Source organism: Ascaphus truei, chromosome 5 (genome assembly GCF_040206685.1).
Source record: "Ascaphus truei isolate aAscTru1 chromosome 5, aAscTru1.hap1, whole genome shotgun sequence".
NCBI classification, from domain to species: Eukaryota; Metazoa; Chordata; class Amphibia; order Anura; family Ascaphidae; genus Ascaphus; species Ascaphus truei.
The window spans coordinates 88,123,341-88,143,075 of NC_134487.1; the positions used below are offsets into that span (position 1 = coordinate 88,123,341).

At 45.3% G+C, this 19,735-nt stretch overlaps 1 protein-coding gene across 3 annotated transcripts in view; it reads left to right on the forward strand.

Annotated features, from left to right (window-relative positions):
• The window catches only part of PAWR (pro-apoptotic WT1 regulator), a 142,945-nt gene that overhangs the window by 83,348 nt on the left and 39,862 nt on the right, over nt 1–19,735 (forward strand). For all 3 annotated transcript variants that reach the window (XM_075600184.1, XM_075600186.1, XM_075600185.1), the window contains exon 4: nt 361–395. In XM_075600184.1, coding sequence (XP_075456299.1) covers nt 361–395 — 35 coding nt within the window. The remainder of the gene's footprint in view (nt 1–360; nt 396–19,735) is intronic.

Sequence of the window (19,735 nt, forward strand, 5' to 3'; positions counted from 1 at the left end):
AACCTTACCTGTAGGTGGCCCTTGAGGACTAGTTGGCCACCCCTGATCTAGATCAATGTATTTAAAGTTCATTCCATGGCAAAGGCGTTCAAAATAAATTAATATTCTGTCATCTGTGTGTTTCATCACAAATGCAGTATCACTGATACTGGGAATTGTATCTATAACATGATGAAGATAAACATTTGCATTAAATTGGTGAAACCATTAAATTAGAAGTTTCTCAGACTGCCATGCACTTTGGTGATGTGTGTTACCTTCTATAATGCTGAGTAGACTAGTTTTAGCCATGTTGCTGTGTTATTTAAGGGAGTATTTTGAAAAAAAAATTAACACCATTTATTTGTATGTTTTGCTTAGGAAACCATAAGGACCGCGTCAAACCGATACAAAAGGTAAGAAACAACACTTTAAAACTAGTTTATTATGATTGTAGGTTCTAAATGCTTAAGTTGTGCTTAATGGTGCAGAAGTGAGATGGAAAAATACCCGGGCGCTATCTCCATGTGGTGTGGGTGTGAGTCAGTAAATGAATAAGAGGCCTTATTGAAATTACGTGTCTTCTTGTGATGCTCTCCTGTGACTTGGACCCAACAGGATCTATCCAGGACCCTTAGTAGCAATGGAACAAAGAAAAATGGGGGAGCACAGTATGAGGGAGAGTGTGTTTAAGGAAGGCAAATCTTCTTAACTGGTGACCAATGGGGTGAAGTCACCCCAGTTGATTCATCAGCTGGGAGATGGACTCAGTGAGCGGGAAAATACATATATGTATAGAAATGTATATATCACTTACACGGCCTTGTGTACGTTCTTAATGGTGCAGCCAGTGGCAAAACTAGGGGGAACGTGTTGGGCAGCTGCCCTGGGTACAGCCTGATGAGGGATGCAGAAATCCCGTCCCCCACCCCTCAGCGCCTGTGTTGCTCCCACCCTCCGCCTCTGCCACCCGCTCTCCTCCCTTACCGGCGCTGCACTATTGTATATGTCAAATCCTGCTTCACTAGTGCCGGTCAGTGAGGAAGGGGGGGGGGGGGAAGGGGGCGGCGGTAGTGCTGACTGACAAGTGCGTTAGTGCTGCAGCAGTCAGGGAGGGGGAATGGGGAGCAGAGCGCAGACAGACGATCTCCATGACGTGCATGAGAGTTGGAGGAGTGTCTGTGCGTGTGTGTGTGTGTGTGTGTGCTGTCGTCTTGTATGTCAGTGTGTGTAAGTATGCTGTGTTTCTGTATGTCCGTTTGTGTATGTATGCTGTTTACTGTGTGAGTAGGCTGTGTTGCTGTGTTGCTGTGTCAAGATCTGTGAGTGTGCGGTGTGTTTCTGTGCTGCTTCAGTGTGTGTGTGTGATAAGGGCGCCAATGGAGGATCTAGCCCCGGGTGCCAAAATCCCTAGTTACGCCTCTGGGTGCAACCAAACACTTATTCTCAATGTTTTGTCTTGCTACTGTAATATAAGATGTGGGATGACATAAGTGTCTGTATATTGTTTACGTTGCTATCAGACAATCTGGAGATCGTGAGATCCTTCCCTTGCTAGAAGGTTGTTACTAAAGAGTATACCTAGAAAATGGTTTAATAGTTGTCTGTTTTCATACTTAGTAGATGGCAAAGTATCTTTATTAACTCTTACTTGTTTGTTGATCTTGTTTGTAAAATGCAGCATGGTTTTGGATTAAGCATTCTGGCAAAATGTCATTCTTTTTTGCTGTGACTTGGATATGTTTTTGCATATAAAATAAATCGAAAATAAACAAATAGTACAAAATGTGCAAGAAAATAAGATGCATATTACTAAAGCCAGAGTTTATTTGGATGCACAAATAATAAAATAAACGTGTTGAAACAAAGCTGTAGCACAAAAGAAAAAATGTAGGGATGCATTTTCACCTACAGTACTCTCATACTTTAGTTTCCAAGTAGTTACAGTGGATCACCCCAGGACTCTTATCTGATTAGTGGTGTTGAAGGAGGCTTTATATTGCCCATCATGAAGGAATCTACAGGGCTTTGGGATTAAGGTTTAGTCGAAAGTAAATGCTTCCAGGATTAGCAGTGTTGTTGTATTCACAGCTATGCTACCTTTTGTGGGCAACAGTTGTCAGATTAGTACAGTATGGCCTACCCATGATTTTTCAGGCAACCTCAGAACACTGTCACTAGGAGGGTGAGGGTCCTGGAATCGTTTAATTAAATAATTGAATGAAGGACTCAGGCGCCTTGAAATGCACAAGGTCATAGGAAAGTTCAGAGTTAAAAATGGCTATGTATTGCCATGTTTTCACATGCCACTAATTTAAGAACTGTTGGGCAGCCACTACAGCAGTACTGACAACAGAAATATTAGAAACAATTTACCTGACAAATAGCTTGATTTTATAATATCTTTATTTATTTTGTGTTGCAGCTTTTTTTTTTATTTTTAAAAAAAAGTTTTACAAGTGTGTGTGTGTGTGTGTGTGTGTGTGTGTGTGTGTGTGTGTGTATATATGTGTGTGTATATATATATATATATATATATATATATATATATATATATATATATATATGTGTGCGTGTGTGTGTGTGTATATATATATATATATATATATATATATATATATATATATATATATATATACTGTTTGTTTTTACTTCTGTTCAATATCTAGCATGTCAATCACGTCTTTCCTTCATCTTTTTCATTAAAATAATGACACCATTAGTACTTGAAAAAGGATGTTAAGATCACCAATGGTTCTCACACGCACCACAATCAATATGTAAAAATTATTATTTTCACTGACTACATCTCTGTTTTTGGAAAGGTTTTCTGAAAAAAGTTGATTGTGAAAGTACAGTTACGATTATCATCACTCCTTGCTACTTTATTATTTATAAAACTTCTGACATAGAACACCATGTTATATCAATATATTCCGCATTTCTGGCTAGACAATCCATTTTTATTGTTAAATCAGTACTGTAGTCCCCACAAAACCATTTTTATTCTAGTTTAAATGAGTTCCGCGGAGCTAATCTGTTGTTCCCGATGTCCGAGCCCCTCCTGCCCTCGTTCCCAGACTGCAAGTGTATTAATTCTTTGAAGTTTGTAGTAGTTTTCTAAATGAAACTCCAAACATGGTCACTATAATTAGCAATAGAAAGCCTTAATGATATTGCAGCTTCTTCTTGACATGCCCTGTTGGGATTTTGTCTGGCGGGTAGCTGTTTTTGACTCTGTTGGCCTGCCCCGGGAATCAGTGGGATCCCTGGATATCAGGGGAACACAGAGCAGCTTGGGGGGAAAAGTCACCCCCCCTCAAAAATATCGAGCAGCATTGATTGATGCGTTAATGTATAATATGAAGCTATATTTTTAAGTGAAACACAGCATAATCCATTAACCTGCAGCGCGGACAAGGGACCTGGGTCTTCTAGCATTGAATGGGTTCATTATTATTATTTTTTATATGTATACTTGTTCAGTACAACTGTCATAGATTAGAGTCCTAAGAATGAAATGAATGGTTCACGGAGCAGTCTGGAACTGAATATATGATGCTCAGCTGTATTACCTTTTGTGTGTGTCCATCACGGATAAAGCAGTATCAATTGTTTTGGGAAGAGGGTTCAACCTGTAATGTTTCTTAGAGATTTCACCATGACCATGAAAGTATTGAATTGCACGAAAATCTCTTGCCGTGTTGAAATTAGATTGACAGGTAAGCAGAGCAGTTAAGTTTCCGGGCCTACAGTTGTAATATTTCAGAACACATTGTACGTACTGTAGTTAAAGTTTGTGGCCAAACCACGTAGCAAACAAAAACTATTTGCTATTGCAACAACTTCAAATAGCAAAATTGCAGGTTATACTTGGAATGCAAAAACAAATAGGAAATATGTAGTGCCCACCCCCCCGCACCCCAATATAGTATACTGTATATAAAACACTTATTGATCAGTTTTAAAATTAAACAAGAGAACATAGAATGCATGAGTGTCTGAATATTTTAAAAGTGCTTTAAATTGTCACAGATCATCGGCTCAGGCTGCAATAGTCCTCCATTATATGCTTTCATCTTAAACTATATGAATTTTATTGCAGTGCGTAGCGCTGGTCTAACTAGCAAGGAAGCTCTATCTGTGAACAACTATATATTCTCACTACTGGGTCTCATCATTGCTCCAGAGGGGTTAACACCCTTACTCCTAGCATCCTCTGTCTTTTGTATCCCACTAATACTAAGTGGACATTTGGGACAGCACGACTCAATAATTAAAGACACAGATGCCAGATATTTCTGATTTAATATACTTTTAATCCACATTACACATTACTTTGGTAATATATGTTTTAAGGTACTTATTAAAAGTTAATTTTTACATTAGTTTGGTGTGCATATAAGTGAATTCTTTTAGGGTGCACATCCATTTTGTGTTTCCCTTTCCCTTTTCTGATTCACTTTTCAGTTCACAGTTTGCACCCATCTTTTTGATTACCTCACTTACATATTTGACTACATTATACAATTGGTATGGTCCTGTGATCACTCCCCATCCCTCTGTTGTTTCTATATGAATTTTATAAGCAAAAAGACTGTTGGTTTAAAAAAAAAAATATTAGAAGGGCCTTAGCTGGTAGTGAGGTGCATAATGCCATCCACAACATTGACGATGCACCACTGTACAGCCCACTATGACTATTTTGGTAATATTGCTGGAAGCGGTGTGTAGAAGATTTGTGCCGTGCATAGCACTTACATTTCTTACGGTAAATATAATTTCTGCTTTCAGCTGGAACTCCATCGGGTTCATTGATGCAAACTGCCTCTGTACCCTTCTTTACAGCTTGTGCACTAAATTGTTAGATTCTTCACAAAACCATCATCTCCTTTGTAGAGGCTGAAGATTCCAGGCTGGGTTTGATATCAAGGGCAGCTGGCTGTTACACATTCTCCTGGTTGACTATGTTGGCTGCATTGTTGCTGATTTCATTCTCATAAGTGCACTGCCATTCTATATATCCATTAGACCAGGGGAGCGCAAACTTTTTGTGTCTCTCTGCCCTCGGCTCTCGCGTCCCCCTGCCTTCCTTCAGCCGCGTCAGATGACGCTGCGTGGGCGTGTGACGTCAGGTCACATGGTGCCGCGGCGTCTATTGATGCCGCGTTGCCATGGCGACGCAACAGAGACGGCTGAATCCCGGTAAGTAAACAGTTGCAGGGGCCTCACGCGATCCCCCGGCATTTAATTGAAATGCCTGGGGGAAGAGCGCGGGGCCTCTGCAACAGCCCGCGCCCCCCCAGCACAATCTCCCGCCCCCCCTGGGGGTCGCGCCCCCCACTTTGCGCACCGCTGCATTAGACAACCCTTCAGTAGGTTCTGAGATTCGTTTAATCGGTGCAGAACTTTGAATCTCAGAGGCAGTGATGTTTCTTCATGACTGTTACACGATTCTGGATAGGTGCCACTGAAGAGTCTGATACAGCATTTTAGGATGGCAGTCTATTCCCTTTTGCATTTTTAGTCCCATATTGAACATAGAAAATGGTGAAATATGGGACTTCCGGTGACGTCGACTGACATGGACGGCTAGCTTGGGAGCTCAGCAGACTCTCCCGCATAATTATTAACTTTAGCACCCTCACATTTAAAAATCCATCTCAATTTCTACATCCCCAAGAAGGGCACGATCGCCAGCATGTCAAGGCAAACGAAGAAGCCGGCAACACAGTCGTTCGCGAAGATATTCTCACCGCAGCAGAAAAGCCCTGAAACGCAGCCAGGGATCCAAGATGGCGGAGGCGCACGCGGAGACCACGCTCCACAGAGCAAAGCGGCTCGGCCCAGAGAAGCCTCAGCACAAGAACAGCCGATTACCAGAGCGTTCATGGAGGAGTTGATGGCGCTACAACATACAAAGCTGCATGCCTCCCTCCAGGTTGAGATCAAAACGGCCGTCCACGACCTGACCCAACAAATAAATGGCCTAACCGACAAAACAGCAAAGCTGGAGGGCGAAATGGAGAAGTGCCAGCGGCGCCAGTCGGCAGCGGAGAGGGAGATCCTCCTACTCCGGGAAGAAATCGGCCTAATCAGGGAAGCGCAGGAGGACCAGGAGAACAGAGACAGGAGGCAAAACCTCCGCATCCGCAACGTCCCCGAAACGGTTCTCCCTGGCCTCCTCCGCCCCTACCTAGTGGACCTCTTTGGGTCAATATGCGACTCCCTCCAGAACCGCGACCTGGAAATAGACAGAGCCCACAGGGCCCTGGGGCCCAGATCGGAGGACCCGAACAGACGGCGGGACATAATTGTGCGCCTGCACAGTTATACTACTAAAGAAAAAATATTGATGGCAAGCAGAAAGAAAGAGGAACTTACCTTCCAAAACGAACAAATCCAAATCTTCTCTGACTTATCCAAAATAACAGTGCTGAGAAGAAAAGAGATGAAGCCCCTGACGACCTTTCTGCGGGAGAACGAGATTAGGTACCGTTGGGGGTTCCCCTTTAAGCTCACCGCGAGCAACAAAGGTAAATATCTCACCATAAGATTCCCGGAAGACATGTCCCAGTATGTCCGAGCCTTGGGTCTAACACCGCCAGCTGCCTGGATAACGGACCAGCCCCACGCCTCAGCCCAGCACGAGGAGGAGGGAGATGCTAACACCGAGCCAGGACAGAGAGAGGCCCCGACCAACACGAGGAGGCCCAGACGGGGAGGAGATTGATACTGCACACGACTCGGCCCCAAACGTTCCAGTGTAACCAAACACCCAGAGGAGGTCAGTCAGCGATGATGCGGACAGCGGCAACTCACCATGCTGACTCCAGAGGAATGGGAGCCGCTCGTGGAAGAAGACGCCTACGGAAGCCCGTGGGTCACCGGCGGCAGCCCAGCAGTTCTAAAGCGGCTTGAATGTTTGCCGCAGTTTCTCAAGTTTTCCAGTTGGTGTTTGTGTGGAGGCAGCCCGCCCGGCCGGGTTCTCCGGGGCTGGGGGGCCCGGGCGCTGGGGGGGGCGGGGGGAGGGGGGTGGAGGCGAGACCCTCTGAAGCCCAGTCAAGTCGACTAACTGTAAGTACTTTTCCCCCCGGACCCTCTCCCCCCTCTGGGAAGGAACCCTGCCCCCAACGAGAGGGGAGCGGGGGCAGCGGTACGATCCAGGTCCCTGAAAATACACCCCCCCCCCCCCTGTCCCGCACCGCCCCCCCCCTGTCCCGCACCACCCCCCCCCCCCCCCTGTCCCGCACCACCCCCCCCCCCCCCTGTCCCGCACCACCCCCCCCCCCTGTCCCGCACCACCCCCCTGTCCCACACCACCCCTACCTCCCACCTATACAACTACCATCTAAGAGCAGAAATAACCCCCCCCCCCCCCGGAACCACTGAACAAGCAGCCTTGGCTACCATAATAAGCTCCCCCCCCCCACACCCCCGCTCCCCCCCCCCATGTACATACCGCCACCCTACCCCGTTTTGCCCCGCCCCGCCTTGCCCTGCCCTGCCCTGCCTTGCCCTGCACCTCCCGGGACTTTCTGACACATCAGACCCGCCCACAATGGACCTTGGTGCCCACTGTTTGGGCCAATCGGACACAAGCAAGAAGCTCCCAGAGGGAAGGGTTAAGCAACCATAGTGAGGCGGAGATAAGCACTTCAACATAACACTGTGTTGCAAGGTTTCATTAAAGTGTTGATACTGTATGTTGGTACTAAATGAAAATAACTAAGTGATATGTCCCCGATGAACCCCCCCCCTCCATCCCCTTCCCCTATTTCTCATCCCTCTTCTTTGCCCCTCCCCCCCCCCTTTACCCCCCCCACCCCACCCCTGTACCCCCCCCTGCCCCACCCCTTTACCCCCCCCACCCCACTACGTGTCCCCTTATTCCCTCCCCCCCCTTTTTCCTGACATACACCAAAATCACTATAGTGTAACATGTTAATCACAAGGCTGGAGGAAACGTAGTAATCCAATCCCAAGGTATAAGGAGTAACTAAAAACTCCTACGTTAAACTGTTGCAATGTTCGTTAAAAAATGTTGGTATTGATTGATCGTTCTTTATGAAAACAACAGAGAGATATGCTTCCCTTGCCCACCTGCGCTCCCCCCCTCCCCTAACCTAACCCCAAGGTTTAAAGAGTAACTAAACTTTTATGCCAAGGTTCAATGTGTAACTATACCCCAAGAGAGGTATACTGATATGACGGGCAAATTCGCCCAAACTGTATAACAAGGATAAAGAGATGTATTTCCCCCATCCCTCCTCCATCCTCTCCCCTTCCCCCACCTCCCCCCCATCCCTCTTCCCTCCCCCCCTCCCCCCTTCCTTCCCCCCTCCCCTCTCCCCCCTTCCCTTCCTCCCCCCCTCCCTCCCCCCCTCCCCCCCTCCCCCCTTCCCTTTCCCCCCCTCCCTTCCTCCCCCTTCCCTCCCCCCCTCCCCCCCCTCCCATCTCCTCCCCTCCCTCCCCCCTCCCTCCCCTCCTCCCCCCCCTCCCCCCTCCCCTCCCCCCCCTTCCCCTCCTCCCCCCTCCCCCACCCCCCACCCCACTCTCCACCCCACCTTCCCCGCCCTATCCTTCACCCCCCCCTCCCCAAACACGGATTAAGGTGTAAAAAGTTAAATGTGAACTAAAGCAAATGTCATAATTCAACCTGAAGGCTCAATGAGTAATTAAACCTCAAAGGAGGTTCGCTGAAAGGTGGGGCAAACTCGCCCAAACTGAACGATAACAAAAGAAAGATGTGGTCCCCCTCTCTCCCCCCCCCCCCCCCCGCCCCCCCTCTCCTGGACCCCCCCCCTTGCTCAGGGATCCCCAAATAGGAGTAAAAGATTAACGCGTAACCCACAGTCAAGGAGTATTGGTGATGGTCTCCACTAACTGTATTAGAACCAGGATAGCACGGGACCAGAACGTTGGGTCCCCCCCCATGAAAACCTATATGTTAGGGTAAGATGTATATAGTTTTTGAGAGTCTGCGCCCCGGATTTGCCTGTTCCCTCGGTTTAGGGGTCAACGGACTTCTCCCAACGGGCCTTACGCCCATATGCCGGTTAATATGACCGGCAGCAAATTAAGAGGACCATTTCTGGCCCTCCTTCCACCCTTTTTCTTCCTGGCGACCCTGTCCCGCCAGACCTTCCATCTGTCCCCTTACCCCCACCCACCGCCCGCAGGCGCCCCTCATGTATCCAACCCCTCCCTCCCATACACGAGGCCTGACAAACTACCCCACATATGCCAGCTCAGGCCTAGGAGCCCTGAAACCCAAGAAAACCTCTTGACATGGGAATCCCAAGAGCTTCGGAGCCCAAGGCCCCGAAAAAAAAACAAATAGCAATAATGTCTGACATTAAACTCATTTCAATAAACGCCAAGGGGCTTAACTCCCTGAGGAAAAGGAAACTAGTCCTGAAAGATTTGAAAAAATCCAAAGGAGATATTATCCTTATTCAGGAGACCCACTTCAACTCTCCCACCCCTCCCAACACATTTAAAAGCGTGTTCCCACAGGCATACTATGCCTCGTCCCCAAGTAAAAAGCGAGGAGTAGCCATCCTCATCAGAGCAGGGACACCATTTGCCCTCACAAAAACCCACCCAGACCCAGATGGACGATTCCTAATAGTTCAGGGTACACTTGCAGGTACACCTATCACACTAATCAATATTTATGCCCCCAACGACAATCAAGTCCCCTTCCTCAGAAAACTGCTTGAATCGCTAGAACAACAATCCTTGGGGTCACTCATCATAGGCGGAGACTTCAATATGGTAGCCTCCCATACGCAAGACAAGTCAAACCCTGCTAGTACTGCCCATCCGCCCCCCCATGCCACGCACATCTCACAATCCCAAAAGAAAGCCAAGAAATTTAGGGACATCATGGGGGAATTCTCACTAGTAGATATCTGGAGGGCCCAGCACCAGGGTCAAAGGGACTACACCTTCTTCTCTTCCCCTCATCAGTCTTACTCGAGGATTGATTATTTTCTAGGTACAAGAAATGTTCTCCAGGCCTCTGCTCAGTCAAGCATAGGATCAATCACTTGGTCGGATCATGCACCCATAGATTTAACCCTGACACTCCCTTTTACCAAAAACACACAATACAAATGGAAACTAAATGACTCCATGCTCAATTGCCCAGACACAGAGGCAACCTTACGTCAAAAACTCTCACTATATTTCCAGCAAAACATAGGGTCTGTCTCCTCCCCAGCCATGCTCTGGGAGGCTCACAAAGCCACAATCAGAGGAGATTTAATATCAATAGCCTCATACAAGAAAAAAATTAAAATTAAACTTCAAAAAGACCTGACAGAAAAAATTGCACAATTGGAGCAACAACATAAAGCCACAATGTCAAAAAAAATACTAAAAAATTTAAATTTAGCAAGGGCGTCCCTTAAACAGTCTCAACTAGAAGACGTCGAAAAGGCCCTCAGGTGGACTAGACAGAAGTATTTTGATAAAGGCAATAAAGCAGATAAACTGCTAGCCGCCAGGCTAAGAGGAACCAAGGTCAAATGCCAGATAACCCGAATTAAGTCTAGAAAGGGTCAGGTTACATACATTGAAAAAGAAATAGCGCAGGAATTTGCGGACTTCTATTCCGATTTATATAACCTCCACCCTCCAGGCCAAGACCCAGTCAGCCTTGAAACAATTACCAGCTATCTAGAGCAATGCTCCTTACCAACACTAACCCCCGAGGAATTGAAAACACTAAATGAAAAGATATCACAGGAGGAACTGAGCCAGGCCATAACCTCACTCAAACCATCTAAGGCCCCGGGCCCAGATGGGTTCACTAACTCCTACTACAAAATGTTCAGATCCACTTTATCACCTCACCTCCTCAGCATGTTTAATTCTTTCCTACAAGGCGAACCAATTCCAGCCACTATTACAGAGGCAAATCTTGCCATAATACACAAAGAGGGTAGAGACCCACTATTATGTGGAAACTACAGGCCCATCTCCCTATTAAATACAGACCTCAAAATCTACAGCAAGATCCTGGCAAACAGGTTAAATCCTATTCTCCCTAGACTTATACACGTAGACCAAGTGGGTTTTGTGTCAGGAAGACAGGCCTCCGACAATACCCGCAAAATTGTTGATATAATTGATCACGTGCATCTCACTGGTTCTAAAGCAATGATTCTTAGTCTTGACGCCGAAAAGGCATTCGACAGAATCAAATGGACATTCCTGGACCAGACTATGAAGAGGTTTGGTTTCTGTGGCCCATTTCTAGAGGGAGTGAGAGCCCTCTATCAAAACCCCACAGCCCATGTAAAACTTCCAGGAGGCCTCTTGAATCCAATACAAATTAAAAATGGGACCAGACAAGGCTGCCCACTCTCCCCACTACTATTCGCGTTAACTATAGAACCCCTCGCAGCGACAATCAGGAACGACAAAAGCATAAAGGGAATACCTATCGCGAGTAGGGAGCATAAAATCTCACTATTCGCGGATGACGTGATCTTGACGCTCGCGGACCCTCACACCTCCCTCCCTAACCTCCAAAGAGTCCTAACCCAATTCGGAACAGTCTCAGACTATAAAGTCAATATGGACAAGTCTGAGGCACTAAATTTATCCCTACCCGATCAAATATGGAAGCTTATTCAAGCCAACTATAAGTATAAATGGAGTACTACCTGTATAAAATATCTGGGAGTTAAAATCTCCAACTCCTATAACAAACTCTACCAACATAATTATCCCCCCTTATTCGATCAAATTAAGAAAGATCTTGAAGCATGGAGAAAGCACCAAATTTCATGGTTTGGTAGAATGGTGTCCATAAAAATGAACATCCTGCCCAGACTACTTTATTATTTTCAAACCCTCCCAATCCTAATCCCACAAGCAGCACTAAAAAATCTCCAATCTCAACTATTCCAATTCATATGGAATGATAAAAAACCCAGAGTCCCTAGATCAGTTTTGCTCTCATCAAAAGAGAGAGGAGGTTTGGGGGTCCCCGATATAGTCAAGTACTACCATGCAGCACAGCTGAAGCAGGCAGTGATATGGAACTGTGACCCGGCCTTGGCTTCTTGGCTTGAAATAGAAACCTACTATGCACGTCATAGCCCCTTCCAGTTAGCAATGTGGTCTCCAAACAGCAGAGGGAACGGACCACAGAGATTTGACCTTGGAGCAATGAGATGCACGTGGAATATATGGCTTAGAAGCAAAGGGAAGTACGGTCTGATAGCATCCCCCTCCCAGCTCACGCCACTCTTCGGGAACCCCAATTTCCCACCGGGGTGTTCCCTAAGACAATTCGACCAATTTCAGGGTCATAATATTAAGCTGGTTGCTGATCTGCTGCAGAAAGAGGTGCTCTTGACCTATCAAGAGCTTAAAAACAAATATAAAATCCCCGATCTCCACTTATTCAAGTATCTACAAGTCCGCCACTTCCTACTAGCACTGTCCCCAACAGCCAAATTCCCTCCACTTACTAGGTTTGAATCTCTCTGTATCAAACACAACTACCAGAGAGGCCTGATATCCGAGATCTACAAGGATCTGGAGCTCGGATCCCGGGCTCCCACTCACCGGTACATGCAAAAATGGTCAGAGGACCTTCAGATTCAAATAGATAAGGAAGACTGGGCAGAGATCTGGGAACAAGCCAAAAAAAACATCAATATGTACAATAACAAAAGAGAACATCTATAAAATTATGTATCAGTGGTACCTGACTCCAGCCAGACTGAGCCAAATCTACCCCGGCACAATAGACCTCTGCTGGCGGGGATGTGGTCAAAAGGGGGACATGGCCCATATTTGGTGGTCATGTCCAGAGATTCAGAAGTACTGGAACATGATCCAGACACTTGTAGAGGACACAACGGGATTTAGACTCCCGCCTGACCCGCTGATCCTGGTGCTGGGCAAACCTACAGAGGATGTCCCTTCTCCGAGGTCCAGGCTCACCACGGCCATACTGACAGCAGCCAGGTGCTCAATAGCAGCGGCCTGGAAGCAGATCAAGCCTCCTTCAAAGACAACTGTGGTCAGGAGAATAAACGAGGTAATGTTAATGGAGAGGCTCACGGCCATGCTCCAGAAAAAGATACCCCAATTCCAGAACACCTGGGAACCCTGGCTAGGGAGATAGGATCACAGTAGACCGCATAAAAGACACCCCACAGCGGGCAAACTCGCTACACATATAATCTAAAGCTAAGGAACGGCCTCAGTCCCCCCACCCCCCCCCCTCCTTCTTCCTTTCCCTCCCCATCCCCTGTTAGTCCCTCTTTTCTTTTTCACTTCTATCCCCACTTTTGGAAACTGAGAAAAAAGACCCTGGTCAAAATGTATAACTATCTTGGGCCCAAGATAACAATGTATGTAAAAACTGTTTTTTATGCTTGAAAATTGACCAATAAAAGAAATTGTTAAAAAAAAAAAAGAAAATGGTGAAATATGATGCAGCATATATAGACCTTTGTTGCTGAGGGATTCTGGTATCAAACATGCTCCTGAGTATGTCAAATATTTCGTTTTGCCTGTATCTTCATCAAGTCAGAAAGTTATCTCATGAATGTCAACTCCATCCAACAATCTAGTTTTATCATAGATGCTTTTTGCATTTCTGTCACCTGATATTGCATGAACAAGGCCTACATCTTTTGCTCAGAGTACAGCATAATGTTAGGGTCACAGTGACACAGTCCATACATATTTTTTACACGAGCAAATGCCATGTTTCTCATGTCATCTCATGCTTGGAATTTGTACCATATTTATGACGTCAATATTTGTAGTGTCCAAAGTTGTTATATGTATAAAAAAAATGCATCAAATAACAAGCAAGGCTCCTTCACCATAATTCACAAGAAGAGACAGGAGGAAGATTTAACACTACTTTGCACTTTAAACATTTTATTTACAACTCCTCACATTCATGTCAACATATGTCTTTCTATCGGAGTCCCGATCCTTCTTCACAGGCAACATCAAAGCAGTAAGGGGGCGTGCTGGTGACCATTCGTGGCAATGGCTGACAGGATAAGTCACCGCAGCTTGTTGAGGAGTACAGATGGGGAAGGGGGTGTGAGGAGGAGTAAGGGTGTGTGAGGGCTGTGGGCAGGAGTGAGGGGAGAGCTCAAGGATTTTGTCCTCGTCTGCTCACAATAAGGTCAGTGTCGGGGAGGAGTTTCTGTGTGCTGCTGCTGTGTGTGCTCTGCTGTGTCGCAGATACTCCATAATCTACAGAGCTGTTGGGGTAGAGGGGAGTTGCCAGAACAGCCTCAAAGTCAGAGGTGTGTCCTGTTTATAATGATCATTGATTCACATTGAATTTTAATCTTCTTTTTGTTTGGCACCAACATATTCCGCAGCTCAATACAATGTGGGAGGGAGAGCAAGAACATTGCATGACCAAAGTAAATGTATGTTAAGATAAACTTTGACAAAAGGAAGGCGGTCCCTGCCTCAAGTTGCTTACGAAATGAAGATCTTTAGTAATTATCTACATGATTACACAGACCAAGCTTGCCCGAGCTCAGCTTTCAAGGGCCTCCAAACAGTTCAGGATTTTAAGATTTCTCTGATTAGCAAGAAATCGACCACTTAACCTAACTTCAATTTATTACTAGGGCAACTTGCTTAGGTATGTATTGCCCTGGAAACCTGCCCTGTCATGGGCCCTTACAGTTGAGCTTGTTTGACCTAATGCATGGAGACAGATCTGTGGCAAAGATATTGCCTTAGCTGGTACATTAACCAAAAAAGTCATGTAATAAAGCGTATACAAGAGGGCTGAATGGCTTGCTCAGCAGTTTGCATCTGCCTCTGGTGGAGTGGATGCTCCCGTATGTTCAATTTGAGGTAGTTTTCTGCAGATCGAGTTTAGGAGCATTGTAAGAAATGTGTGCAGAGGTATGCAAATGGAGACTGTTTTAGGCTGAAATTATATCTTGGCTTTATTGAGCCTGTTCCTTTATCCAGGCAAACATACAAAAACAACAAAATAACAAACCCCTATCCCTTTATAAGGGCTAACTTATTTCCCCAGATCCTATCTGCAGGACTGGAGGGATATTCCCATTACTAGCTTATCACCTCAAAGTCTCAGGAAGCACCTTAAGCCGGTTGCCCTCCATGTCAGTCTCTGGCAGGTTCCTGGGTCTTCTGTGTCCTGGAAATATACTGTAGGTGTCTGGATGTCGTGATTTCAGCACAGCCTTTGTGCTCAAGGTCTGTGTGCAGGCTTCTCTGCTCTCCTTCTGTCATCCCAAATGGGAGCTAAGGAATCTCTGTCCTGTGTCTCATGAGGCTTTTAACAGAGCTCTCCTGAGTCCAGGTGGAGACTAGTTAATTGAGTGGCTGCAATCTCTGCTGGATTCTCAGGGCTCGGAGGCTCCTTTATTTAAACAGGGATATGTTCCTGTTACAAGTATACAGATCATAACTGCATTCCATAAGTCACTGCTTATTATCTTCATTCTTTATAATAATAATAAAAAAAATGAATATCCAAACGGACAACTACATTAAGTGAAATTGGCACTGAAGAATGGTTAGTCGTGGGAATTATGGGTTTTTTTTTCCAACCAAGAATTAGTTGGCATCAACACCCCAATCTTTATAGTGCCATTGTCTTTGGGTGGCTTTATTATGGCAATTGTGGCTTTATTTGAGTTGTCTAGACTCCTCCTCCTAGACTTCATGCATGATATAAAAAAAAAGAAAAGAGACTAGAGAGTCTGAAACGCGTTGGTGTGGTTTTTTCTGGTATATGATCCATTAAAATAAGCTTTTATTGACGGGAACGCATCCTTGAACTTTTTCTGGCATTGCCAGGTGTGGATTAGTGCTCCATTTTTTCTCCATCTCTTTTTTGCCATTTTCATGCATGATATCAATGATTGTTACCACAGTGCAGTGTAACATTTTCTTTGAAATATGGTATAAAAAAAAGTCTTTTATTGGCTGTACAAGACTAAGGATCCTAACAGACTACATTGATCAATACAGTATTTGTTAAACAAAGTGATTGTAATAGCTGGGGCTTAAAGTGTACATTCTGAGCATACAAAAAAAGATTACCATATAGTCAATTTTTGCGCCTTATAAGATAAGACGCATCAGGTCAGAGCAGAGGAATTGCTTGTTAAATATAATACCAGTAGATATTGAGAAAATCTAGCGACTGTCTGTTTAATTTTTAGAGTACGCAGAAGTCTATACAGGAATCCCTCAAACGGAACAGATACATTCGTGAAATGATGTCCTTAAAATGAGAATCCCTATATCGAATCTTAATTTCCCACTGACTACCATTATACAATTGGAGATGTGTTACTACGGAAAGAATATAGGCCACATGACGTAATTAAACGTAAACAAGTGACACTTAAGAAGCAGCAAACCTTTTTTTTAAGTAAATATTTTATAGAAAAAATATAATTTTATAATAAAAGAATACTCAAAATAAGACATAAAATAAAAATACAGTTTAATGTACTGTACACTTATAAACTGGTGATTGCTGTGTGAAAGAGAGGGGAATCCCTGCTCAGCCTTTGGGCAGAGTGACTAACTAGAGAGGTGCTATCAGGGACAAAGCATATACAATGGTTACGAGAGAGAAAGGTACCCTATGTGATGCACACTACTCTACTAAGTGAAAATAAATACATTTTATTGGATTTAATTAGAATAAACGTATAACAAAGACATTTTATTAAAACCTAACATAAGCGCTATTGGTAGCGTAACTCCTAAAACTATCCTCTGAGCCAAAAATAGTATACTTATCAAACCGAACTCACAGTAAGATTAAGTCTTTTCACTAATAGACTGTAAGTGTGGTAAGTATAGTTTATCTAGAAATAAAACTCCAGGTAAGTACTCGAATGCCGCTGTGATTAAACAAATGTAATTGCATTGTAGTGCCGTATAAACCTGTGTTCGTATCTAGGAGCCTGGCGGCAATTAAAAAGTGCATGCATACATTATGTGGTATCATACCATATGATCAGTGACTGATGTTAAGCAATCACTATGAACAGGAATCATATACTACATACGATGTACTCCCACTGTCTATATGACTGGTTAGTAGCGGTACCTCTAATGTTCCTGTTGGAATATTGATACAGCAACACAAGCTAGTGTGTGGTAGGTATGCTCCTGGGCAATGACATGCTGCCTCAACTAGTGGTTACCTGTGTGGCCCACAACTTAGTTAGCTAGCTCAAAATGTACTTGTTGGTGCAGGTGCATATAGACATAGACTCCAGAGAGATCCTGGTTGTAAGTAACAAACCCCAGTCAGTATGATACAGGCATACCCCGCATTAACGAACGCAATGGGACTGGAGCATGTATGTAAAGCGAAAATGTACTTAAAGTGAAGCACTACCTTTTTCCCACTTATCGATGCATGTACTGTACTGCAATCGTCATATACGTGCATAACTGATGTAAATAAGGCATTTGTAACAGGCTGTATAGTCTCCCCACTTGTACACAGGTTCGGTACAGGTAGGGATCCGGTATTGCTGTTCAGAACGTGATGAAAGGCGCATGCGTGAGCTGGCGTTTGCCTATTGAGTGAGATGTACTTACTCGCGAGTGTACTTAAAGTGAGTGTACTTAAACCGGGGTATGCCTGTACTGGCTTGTGTTGAATCCTGGCTGTTTGATACCAGGTTTATGTCTTTTAATGCTGCTGAGACACATGCATTCACTTTGCATTCTCTCTGCCGCACTCGCCCTTCTAACCCTAGACCCTGGCTAAATTCCCACACACGCATGCTGCGTTCCTCCACTCGTTCCTCTGAACGCCTCTGGAGGAAGTCTCACACTCTCGCAGACTTCCTTCACTACAAATTTATGCTATCCTGTTTCAACTCTGCCCTCTCGCAAGCTAAACAAGGCAACTTTTCTGCACTAATCAACATGCACAAGTCTAACCCACGCCGACTGTTCTCACTCACTGTCTTTGATACTCTACTCAAACCACCCTCAGCTGCCTCTCCTTCCTCCATCTCCGCTCACGACTTTGCTGACTATTTTAAGGAAAAGGTGGAATCCATACATCAGAACATCCCCTCTGTTTCTTCTTCCCATCCTACACCTCTTCCTAACTCTCCTCCTGACTTCCTTGACTCTTTTTCCACTGTCTCCGAGGAGGATGTGTCGCTGTTGATCGCCACTTCTCCCTCTACCACTTGCCCTCTTGACCCCATTCCCTCCCATCTCCTTAAACCTGTTGCTCCTACTATAATCCCTACGCTCACACACATTTTTAACTCCTCCCTCTGCTCTGGAACCTTTCCATCCTCCTTCAAACATGCAACAGTTATACCACTACTCAAACACAGCAAGCTTGACCCTACCTGTCTTTCTAACTATTGACCTGTCTCCCTCCTGCCTTTTGCCTCTAAACTCCTTGAACGTCTTGTATTCTCTCGCTTGCTCCATTTTCTCAACACCTATTCTCTCCTAGACCCTCTACAATCTGGCTTCCGCACTGCTCACTCCACGGAAACAGCCCTCGCTAAAATAACTGACGACCTCCATGCTACCAAAGACAGAGGTCATTACACTCTGCTCATATTACTCGACCTCTCTGCAGCATTTGACACCGTGGACCACCCTCTTCTCCTTCACATTCTCCATACTCTTGGTATTCGGAACAAAGCTCTATCCTGGATCTCATCTTACCTCTCCCATCGTACTTTCAGTGTCTCTTCTGCTAACACCGCCTCCTCCTCTATTGATCTCTCTGGGGGGGGTACCCCAGGGCTCTGTCCTGGGACCTCTTCTCTTTTCTCTGTATACACTCTCTCTAGGTGACCTAATAACATCTTTTGGGTTTAAATATCACCTCTATGCTGACGACACACAAATATACTTTTCAACACCTGACCTTACACCTGCTATACAGACCAAAGTTTCTGAATGTCTCTCTGCTATATCATCCTGGATGGCCCTCCGTCGCCTTAAACTCAACATGACTAAAACAGAGCTCCTCATACTTCCTCCCAAACCTGGCCCTACTACCTCCTTCCACATTACTGTTGGAACTACGATCATCCACCCAGTAGCCCAAGCACGCTGCCTAGGGGTCACACTCGACTCCTCTCTCACATTCGCCCCTCACATTCAAAACATTTCTAAAACTTGTCGCTTTTCCCCCCGCAATATAACAAAGATACGCCCTTTCCTCTGTTGCTCGACTGCTAAAACTCTGACTCAGGCCCCCATTCTCCCGTCTTGATTACTGTAACCTCCTGCTGTCCGGCCTTCCTGCCTCTCACCTGTCTCCCCTACAATCTATCCTAAATGCTGCTGCCAGAATCACTCTACTCTTTCCTAGATCTGTCTCAGCATCTCCCCTCCTGAAATCCCTCTCCTGGCTTCCAATCAAATCCCGCATCTCACACTCCATTCTTCTCCTCACTTTTAAAGCTTTACACTCTTCTGCCCCTCCTTACATCTCAGCCCTAATTTCTCGCTATGCACCATCCAGACTCTTGCGTTCTGCTCAAGGATGTCTTCTTTTTATCTAAAGCCCTCTCCCGCCTTAAACCTTTTTCACTGACTGCCCCACACCTCTGGAATGCCCTTCCCCTCAGTACCCGACTAGCACCCTCTCTATCCACCTTTAAGACTCACCTTAAGACACACTTGCTTAAAGAAGCATACGAATAGCACTGTGAACATTCTGAACACATGATACATAAAGCTTGGCCCCCTGCAGACG